This window comes from Xiphophorus maculatus, chromosome 22 (genome assembly GCF_002775205.1).
Source record: "Xiphophorus maculatus strain JP 163 A chromosome 22, X_maculatus-5.0-male, whole genome shotgun sequence".
Lineage (NCBI taxonomy): Eukaryota > Metazoa > Chordata > Actinopteri > Cyprinodontiformes > Poeciliidae > Xiphophorus > Xiphophorus maculatus.
This window is the reverse complement of record NC_036464.1, coordinates 22,111,917-22,122,406: the sequence shown is the minus strand read 5'-3', so window position 1 is coordinate 22,122,406 and position 10,490 is coordinate 22,111,917. Positions and strand designations below refer to the sequence as shown.

At 37.1% G+C, this 10,490-nt stretch overlaps 1 protein-coding gene across 1 annotated transcript in view; it reads left to right on the top strand.

The window, feature by feature from the left end:
* The first annotated feature begins 2,099 nt into the window (after positions 1-2,099).
* The window catches only part of mrps5 (mitochondrial ribosomal protein S5), a 28,136-nt gene continuing 19,745 nt past the window's right edge, over positions 2,100-10,490 (top strand). Inside the window, exons 1-6 of the mRNA XM_005814133.3 lie at positions 2,100-2,175; positions 3,540-3,692; positions 5,745-5,870; positions 6,405-6,518; positions 7,438-7,557; positions 10,386-10,420. Of these exons, the coding sequence (XP_005814190.1) occupies positions 2,127-2,175; positions 3,540-3,692; positions 5,745-5,870; positions 6,405-6,518; positions 7,438-7,557; positions 10,386-10,420 (597 nt within the window). The 5' untranslated portion in view covers positions 2,100-2,126. The remainder of the gene's footprint in view (positions 2,176-3,539; positions 3,693-5,744; positions 5,871-6,404; positions 6,519-7,437; positions 7,558-10,385; positions 10,421-10,490) is intronic.

Below are 10,490 nucleotides of genomic sequence, written 5' to 3'. Positions count from 1 at the left end.
GATGGTGTTTACTGGGTGTACAAACATAGCTGAAGGGCAGCATAGACAACTCATTAATGGCAACTACTGGGAGCAATGATGGCTAAAAGAAGCAGCTAAGTCTTAAGCAATAGAAATGATGAATGTTGTTTTGCTGCAAGGAGTGGCATTCCTGTTGCGAGAAACGGGGAGATCTGTTGTAATCTGACATAGTAATGAGAAAGAAAGATTTAGGGTGAAAAGAAATGGGTGACAGTTATCAAATTATGATTTATCTTTCTTAATAAAGCGGCTGTTATTTGGTCCCAGAAAGCTTAACCATGTAGACTAGTCTAGAACAATGCAGTGCTGCAGTGGTTCAATCTGTGGGGGAAAAAAGGCCTGAACAAAATCTTTTATTGTGAATTATTTTATGGGTTTATATCAAATACTTGTACATTTTTTCACAGCAAGAAGTTCTGGTGTAAAATATCAACGCTACTGTTACTGTGACAATCAGAAGTTTACATATATTTGTCGATGTGCTGCTGGCAGCTTTCTGGCTGGATCTTTGACTGCTCTTCTTGTCAGAGCCAAGTTCATTTAAGTTGGTTAATTTGCTGCACAGGATGCAGCTTTAAAACACAGTCTACACATTTCTACCAGTGCCGATGTTGGCGCCATTCCAGAAGTTTATGTTACTCTGCCTTATATATTCAAAAACTTGTTTTGATGTATGTTTGGGATCGTTATTTTGTTGGCCACCCAGGATTTTAACCATTTAGCTGTAGATTTGAGGTGGAGTTGAAGAATCTGGAGGTAGTTCTTCTTCTCTATTATTCAACCACTTTTTGCAATTCACCAGTATCACTGGCAGTAAATGATGCTACCAAGCCAGTGCTTGTTGGACAGAGTTTTCTCAGCTTTTACTCCTCCAAACATACTTCTTGTCAAAGCTCAATCTTTGTTTTATTTGGCTATAAAACTTTTCTGCAGAGGACAGTTTTTTTCTGTTTGAGCACCTGGATATTACAGTCAGTGTTGACACATTTTGGTTTTGGAGCAAGCAGCCCTTTTTATTTGTTCTCATCCTCTCAGAAGAAAGAAGTTTTGTGATGGAGTTAGTGGACTTTCAGGCTTTTATGGCCCCAAAATAAAACTGACCAAACTGAAACTTTATGGGTTGTGTTTTAAGGGTCCTTGCGGAAAACCAACAAACTTAAATTAGATGTTACCAGTAAGAAGAGTGGTCATCTATCCTAAATTATGCCAAAACCTTGTTTATGGTAAGAAAAAGTATTCATTTTTTTTCCTAATTATAATCGACTGAATGGAATTTGATCGAGTGAAAGTGGCTCCTAGAAACCTGTTTCCATGAATATGTTTGTGGTTTACTGAGCAGCTCTGGGCTCTGGTAGGGGGAATATTATGGTAAATGCCTGCAGTATGTAATTTTGCACCTGTGCCAGAGGAGAAAATCTGCGCAAACCTCAAACTTGTGCAGATGGTTGTTTACATTTCATCTCAGCAGTCTGTAGAATTGTCACTCTATCTGGCATATATATATATATATATATATATATATATATATATATATATATATATATATATATATATATATATATATATATATATATATATAGATGATTACATACAAAATTAGGATCAATATCAATAATGAGTGTATTTAAACCTTCTTTGTGAAAATAGTGCATGATTAATATGAAATGTAAATGTTCTGTTTTCGACAATTGACTGAAATACAGTTTTGGTTTGTCTTTTTTTCTCTATCATGTCATAATTCAGTATTCAGCTTCAGCCTATTCCTTTTCCGATAAATTATTGGTTTGTTTATTTATTTATTTTTTTTCCTGTGTTTGACGTTGACAATTGACCAAAATACAGTGAGTTGATTGATTGAGTATGTCCAGTTGTATGGCCGGTAGAAATTATGACTGAAAAATATGTACAAAGTTACAATGCTTTAAATCGGCTAAGAAATTAGACTAATAAATTTTATTAACTTCTTTAATGACAGTTAATAGTAGGACTATTAATGATTTAAAAAAATTATTACTTTGTTGTTTTTTTTTTTGTCCTTCCATTTTTTTAACAGGCAACAGTACAGTCGCCTTGTTGACTTCCAAAGGACCCATTATTTCCCCAACATGGCGGCGTCCGTATGGGTGTGCAGTGCCCTCCGCATCACGCTCGGAGGTTAATTATGTGTCTATTATATCTTTTATAACTTTGATATCTCTGTTATCTCCGTCTGTCGTTATGTGCTAGCTGATGTCAGAGTGGTGTGTTTGTGTTATTCTTGTCTGTTGCGTGTGCTAACGCTAAAGAAGCCTGTCCCTGCAGATAACTAGCCACAGTCGGAACGCAGCCACCTCTTATATCAGCAGTACTGAAGTACTTAGCAGCTTTATATTCTGGCATTTTACCTGCAGCGGTTGTTATTGACAACGTGTTTATGTTTTAAGAGTTATAGGTCAGTGCTGCTGGTTGTTTAACTTGCTTAATCTCGGCAACGCAAACGTGATTTGACACGGGATTTTTATTCGCTCTGCACTTTAAAATGCTAGATGATTTAAAAAAAAAAAACTCCCCAGCAAAACAGTCGAAATAAATCGCTAAATCGCTTCCATTTCTTAGAGGAAAAACGGATGTCCATCTCCAACTTGGGAATAAGCAAATGTGCATGATGCATTCTTGGCCCAACAATTGTTCGTGCCACGTTTAGCAGCAGCAGCTCTCATTATTCATTTGTGATAGCTGGTCATTTTTCGGTCGGGCTGCTGTGAATCTTTGTTCTGCTGCATATCTACTCTGTGCTTGAGCTTGAGGTCATGCGTCGATGTTCAGTTTTTCCCCTTCAGATTTCATGGATCCATCAATAACACAAATAGTCCAGGCTCTGAAGAGTCAAAATAGCTTCAGACCATCACACCACCATCGTGTTGTAATTACTTCATAGTGTTTTTTTCCTCTATAAAGCCGGAGTCACCAGGTTTTGTGTTTTGTTGAATGTGAGATGGATCTTTGAGGTCTTTCGATCAGCAGTTGTTCTGGCCTTGAAATTCCCCTAATGTCATAGAAGTTTGAGCCTCTTTAGTCAGTCTCTTTCTTGTGGCTAAATCATATACTTTGACCTTAACATGCGAGTGAAAATTGCAGCGCTTCATATGCTGTTCTTGGTTCTTCTGTGGCTTCCTGGATGAATTGTCAGTGAGCTCTTGGAATTATTTTGAGAAAACTTAACTTTTCTGACCATAAAACAAAACGATGAGCTAGAGGAAGTTCTGGATTTCCCAAGAGGTCAAATAATATCTAACATTGGGCTAAGTTGGTAGCTTTTTTTTCCTTAATTGCACACTTTGGTCAACAAGGTTATTGCTTTTTTTAAATTTATTTTTTAGATTTTACATATCAAACTATGATTACAAAGATTTTCATACAGAATCCCAACATTTGAAGTTGCGTTTGTACACTTAGAAGATCTACTGTATGGCTTACCTACGTGGAAAAGACAGTTTGCAGCTTTTATACACGTTTCCTGTCTTCTTCCTGTCTTCCAGGCGCAGCATCACTCCGCACCACGGTGGGAGCTGTTCAGATGTCTCACTTTGTCTGTCGAACCTCAGCAGGCTCTCTGCAGAGACGCCCAGAGTTTCTGTTGAACCCGTCAGCAACCTGGCAGCAGAGCAGACATGGCAGTTTCTTCAACAAGTGTGAGTTAAGGACATTTTTTCATTATAACTGTTTTCCATTACAACCTTAAAAACACAAACTGTTGGTGTGATTAAAAAAAATGGGGGGAAAAGAATAAGTCTAGTTGAAATAATGCATCTACCCTGCTTCTGTTGTTTTCATTTATACATATATTTATATAAAAAAGTGAGTTGGATCCTCCAAAAACCAAAACAACAAATAAACAAAACAAAAGCAAATTAAAAATAATATTTATTGCAAAATGTGTAAAAAAACATCAAATAATGAAGCAGAGGAAAAATATCACAAGAGAATATTTTGATTTCCATTTTTATATCATGGAATGCAAAACTGAGATTTTATTTATATTTCTTGATCATGTTCTTGTTGAACATGATCACGTAATACTTGAACATAATGAACACAATGTGTTGATAAAATAGAAATAATTGAAAATGCACCCAAAGGGTCACTTTACTAATGCGTAATATACAGGAACTAAAAGGAAAAAAAAATGTTTAGATTAAAAACCAAAAAGCAAAATCAAACATAAATCAGAGAGAAAAACAATATACATAAAGCAAATAAAAATATTTATTAACAACAAAATGTTACATGAAAATGAAAATGAAAATATAACCAACTGATTAAATACTATAAAACTTTAGCCAAGAAGAAACTGTTTTAAAACTGCAACTCAGTTCATGAAACTGAAAGCTAATATTTTCTTCAATTTTGTTTTGTCTTTATGTTGCGATTCAGAACAACTGCATTGTTAAAGTAGTACATTTAGGGCCCCATATAAACTTATTATTCTCAAAGCTATAATTCCAGACAAGTCTTGATTAAAAAGACCTGTATGGTGGGGCGTGCCGTGGTGGCGTAGTGGTTAGCGCGACCTGTATTTGGAGGCCTTGAGTTACTCGACGCGGCCGTCGCGGGTTCGACTCCCGGACCCGACGACATTTGCCGCATGTCTTCCTCCCTCTCCTTCCCCCTTTCCTGTCAGCCTACTGTCATATAAGGGACACTAGAGCCCACAAAAGACCCCCTGGAGGGGTAAAAAAAAAAAAAGACCTGTATGGTAAAAGACACTGAGATATTTGCAGCAGTAGTTCGTACTGTAATAATTCTAAACCTCCTGGTCCATCTGCAGCAGGTGAAGCATAAAGGAACAGTTGCTTCTTTGGTCATCATGTCAGAATGATAAAGGCGGCCATGTTGATCTCATGTGAAGCTGCCAAAGCGTTTCATGAACTCTCTCTGCCTCTCATCCTGACTGCCTTCATGGCGGCTCCTCATTTTTCAGTCTTACTCATGTCCAAGTTGAGGAATGTTAAATGCCTTCTGACTGTCAGCATGTCTCACTCACAGTTTGAGTTCTGATCAGAAGCCAACACAAACAGCAACAACCCGTCACTTTACATGGACTCGGCCTCCGATCAGAAAACACATTTGTTCTCATGCGTAAAATGGTTCTGCTGCTTTTCTCATCCAGATTTTTCACAGGAGAACCAGATGGGTCTTGATTCTTATTCCGAGCAAGGTTATGAATATACTTTAATATCCACTTGAAAAATAAAGTGAATCTTGATATTTGTTATATTAAGCAAATATTACGTTCAGTCTTGTGATCTAAATGGGTTTATGTAGTTTTTGTTATAGAACTAGCAAATATTTTACCCAATATTTAAACCACTTTTTTATTCTGTGAAATTAGTTTGTATCGTATAGACCCTAATCATTTCCATATTATATAAATACATGAAAATGTTTTTTAAAAGTAATAATTTTGATTTAAAATCTTTCCACTTTTTAAATGGTAAAATTCTTTTACATTTGGCCTTTAGATGAATCTGCTTGAGTTGTATGGTCAGTCTGATTTAGCTCAACAAATAATTTATTCAGTCATTTTTGCTCACATTTTAACATTCAGCAATTTTTCTAATTATGTTACGATTCACTTCTTCAGTTTTTAAGTACAAAAAGACAAGATAAGAACCTATTTAAAAAAAAAAACAAACAAAATCATTAATTATGATTGATGTGTGTTTGCGCGTGTGTGTTGGCAGTGACGGCTGAGGAACTGTGGAGGGGTGTGTTGGCTGAATCCGGAGCCGGAGCCAGAAAGGGCAGAGGGAAGCGAACCAAACGCAAACTGAGGAGAGACCTCAATCGAGGACAGCTGATCGGAGAAGGTGAAACGGCATCTGTTTGTGTTTGGAAAATGACTCTTGAAGTGTCAAGAGTGTTTCTATGTCCCAGTTGATTCAGATAGAAACATGAGGTTGGCTACATGATTTTCCCTTTTCAAACAGGCTGTAATTTATCCTCCTTGGCTTTAATTTAGAGAGCTGCTTCTAATAATTTGGCACTTATGCCTCTAACTAATGCTAACAGACAGCTGATGGACACGGCGCTCTAGAATATTCATAAGCCAGTCTGAATGAATGAATTGCAGCTCTTTGCTGATAAGAAAAATGACTTTTTGTTCACTGTGTCCTCTTTTTAGGATTTGGAATCATTTTCCCTCACTTTTCTTTCACTCTCTCTCTCTGTCTTTCCTCTCGTTTTGACCTCATTTTAGCTAAATACCATGTGTTCATTAGCCTAATTCTCTGTGTGCTGCAAAAAAAAACATGGCTAAATCTTTAAAATGCACCGTTACCTCCGTACATGTTTGAAGTTTTGCTGTCTATCGAACAGATTTCCTTGTTCTCATCTGTCTTCAGGTCGAGGTGGTTTTTTGTGGCCCGGTCTGAATTCTCCTGTATTAAAAGACGGCGCGGTACAGAGCTTCAGCCGAAGAAGCGACGCCGAGCAACAGGAAGTTCACGCTGAACTAAGTAAAAACACACATTGACACCCATTACATTTTTTTTATCTGCTTCTGCAGACTTAAGATTGAGCTTAAATCATAAATACTTTGTTACCAACCAGAGGTGGACAGGTGGATAAACATTGTACGCAAGTAAGAATAGCAATACTTCAACATATTTTTACTCACATAAAAGTAATAAGTAGCCATCCAAGAAATGACTCAAGTAAGAGTAAAAAAGTATTTGGTAAAAAATGACACTCAAATACTGTATCTGATCAAAACATCGATCATTTAATGTTTAGAAATTACATAATCAGACGGACCAAAATGCGTTTTATGTTGTAAAATGCATTTTTGTATTTTACAACCTACATGGAAATAATTTATATAAATAATATGATTACAAAATAACAAAATAAATCATTTTACATTATTTTAGTGTAATACTTGTGTGCGTGTGGTGAATTTTTGGTTAGAACAAGTTTGTTCTTCATTCAGTGAAGTAACTCCAGAAATTAAAAATGGCAAAAGTAGTAATACTTCATAATAAAATTACTCATATAAAGTACAAAAGTGCAGAATAGTAAAAAAATACTCCTAAAAGTAATTTCCCCCCCCTAAAAGTTACTCAAGTAGATGTAACTAAGTAGAAGTAACTAGTTACTTCACAAATCTGTGTGATATTGTTACCATCATTTAATGCAATGGAAATTTCCTTTTTGTGAAACATCAGGAGAAAAACAGCAGGGACAGAGGGGCAAATTAATCTTCAATTTGAGAAATTGAAGCACCGCTGGTGTGAGAAGTTTCCAATTTGTTTCCACTGTGATCTCATTAGTTAGCAGGAATCACACGCCTAATTTGACAGTGACTGAAAGCCCCGTTGACGTGTCTCGCGTCGAGCCGCTCGAAGTGAGACGTTCGTCTGCCTTGTCTCCCGGCAGTGCGGCAGAGGGACGAGTGGGAGAAGAGGAGGAGGATGAAGGTGAAGAGAGAGAGAGGCTGGACCGGAAGCTCCTGGGGGGGCATCAGCCTGGGGCAGCCTGACCCCGGACCCAATGGAGGTAACCTGCTCCCAGACACCCAGAGGGGTCAAAAAACTGTCTGCTTCAGGGCCGCAACTGACGATTGTTTCAATAATCGATTATTTCTGACGATTAATCGGATAAAGAAATTGATACATTGTGCTGATTTTTCACTTCTCGCAATTTTTTAAGTAAGAAGATGAACATCTTAATTCCTAAAATGTCATAACGTGGTATTCCATAGTTTTCTTGATAATTTGTAGCACAAAAAAGAAATACTTCAACATCAAGTCTGCTCGACTTAACAACAATAAAGTGTAGGGCTGATCTGTTGACTATTTTTTGTATTCAATGTTTAATAATCGGAAAGCAAAAGGAACGTAATAGAATTTTATTTAATTTTTTTACGAAAATGTAACCCTTTGAAGTCCTGAGGCGTTTTGGGTGGAGTCTAATTACAGACAAAGAAGGCTTTTATTAAACTGAAATACGAAATGTACATATTTTTGTTCATTTCTGGCTTATTTACTCATCTAAGTATGTTGGTCTTTTTCAATTGGCCTGTTTTTGAATCTGTATACACCACAAAAATCGATTGCTAAATTTGTTGACGATTATTTCAATAATCGATTCATAACGATTAATCCAATTAATCGATTCAGCCCTTCTCTGCTATTGCTTTTATTTCCAACCACAAACAACCTGGAAATGAATACAAATTTCTACTTGCAAAATTCTTCACACGCATTACACTTTTACATGTTATGTTACATAAACATTGCATTTCATCAGAATATTTTTTTTTAATCGTATTTTGTAGAAATTAGAACCAGTGCGTTATGCAATTCTTTCGCACAACTACATCATCAAGTCTTGGTACTTTTGCAAAGATGGCGTAACCTCTGCAATTCGACATGCACTAGGCGACCTGCACTAAAATCCCAAGCACAGACACTCCAGTCTAAAAGCGACATCTAAGCGCGGCCTGTGTGCAGACTGGATAATCATCAGTGAGTCGGCATCATGACACAGACAAGGCTCAGAGGCACAGCTCACTCTCGGACAGACGCGCCGAGTGGCACAGGAGGACGTGGAAATAACGGCAGCGGTGGGACGAGAGGGAGACGGATGAGGCAGCAGAGGAGTAATAAGGGGCTGTGCAGCTGTGTGTGGGAGAGGAAGAGTGACAGGTCAGCATGGGAGCCCATTATCAGTGATGAAGATGAGGCTTCGACTCAAGTGTCAAGTGGAACGATTTCCTAATTTAGAAAGACATTTCTGTCCTTCCGTGTTGATTTAGATGGGTTTTCACCTCCCTTTTCACTTTCCCTGTTGATTCACACGTTGTGCTTAAATCACACCCCGAGTTTTTCTGTAATTTCTGCTCTTTGCTTGTTCTTTTCATCCTTTATCTCTTGTTTTTTTTTTTTCAACCTATTAAGCCTTTCTAATTCACACATTTTCAATCTTTATTTGTTCTCCTTCAGTACTGACTTTCTTGTTGCATTTTATTGAACCTTCAAGATTCATGTTGGCCTTTATTATGAAATTTTCTCTTTCAACAAAGTTTTTTTCAACTTTGTTAAAAGCCAATTAGACTATGTTACCGTTTGGTTTTCATTGAGCGCTGTAAAATATTAAAGTAATTATTATTAGTGTTCTTCCCATTTCAAACTATGACTATATCAATTGTAAAGGTCTTTCAGGCGCAATAAGGAGTTGTTATTGTTTATTAGTGCAATTATTGCAGATTTCATTTAAAACTTTTGAATGTTAGCCGGTCAGGGTGGAGTGTTATGGAGAACATTTCTTATGTTCATGTTGTCAGCCTGCCCTCATAGCTGAAGGTTAAAATTAAAAACTATTAATTCAGTTTTATCTGCGTCAAACTGAAGAAAATTCACTCTCGACTCAGTGGCTGTTTTGGGGTTTGGTCATGGACGGACACACAGACATAAAGCTGTGTGTCACCAGGATTCAAATATAGTAAGAAATTTGAAATAAAATAATTAATTGATGAGTAAAAGTGGTCAAAGAATAGACCCCTGAGGAACGCCTCATCTGATTTTTTTTTTTTTTAATTTACTCAAATTTATTATCACCAAATGTTTCAAAGTTGAGCCAAATAAGGCAAACCAGACAATGCTGCCGGTTTTACAAAGCCTAACAGTCGGCATGTCATGATGAACTAAATTACATAGAGGTGAGCTTTTTATGCAACCAAATGGTTGGACTGGATTTTATTTAGGGGTATTGGAGTAAAATGTCTTTAATGGTTTTATTGTAAAAAAAAACAACTTTTCACACTTTTGTGTTAGCTTATGTTTATCTATAACACAAAATCACCTCAAAATACACTGAAATTTGTGGTTGTAACTGAACAATATGTGTAAAATCTCATCAATTTGCAAGGCACTGTATGTACATTTGTTGTCTTACGCCTACTTGCTCACACACACACACACACACTCTTACTTGTTATTCTCCCCAACACACAATCGATGGATGCGGTGCATTTACAGCTTGTTTGCCTGTGATCAGGGCGGCTTTCGTAAAGACGGTGGGACATTCCCCCAGATGACAGAGGTGTGCCGATACAGGTTTTTTTTCTCTTTATTTTTTCCTCCATGGCCTTTTGTTGAATTCCGCCTTTGTTTGTTGTTAATTGGTTAGAAGTGAGCAGATTGCCGTCGGGAAACGAACATCCTTCAGAGGTCACTGAAAATGAGAAGTGCAAACTCGTCACGCTGCTGCAAAGACTTCTGGGCATTTGTCCTGCCAGCAGGAGGCCAGTCTAATCTGTTCATCATGTTGGGATGTGTGTTTGAGTTTCAAATCTTTCTCTTTTTTTTTCCATGTCTTGGCAGAAACCTATGAAGACTTCGATTCTCGAGTCATTGAGGTGAGTTTTTTTTTCATTGTACTGAACAGATTACAAACGTACACAAGTTATATATATTTTTTTAAGGGCT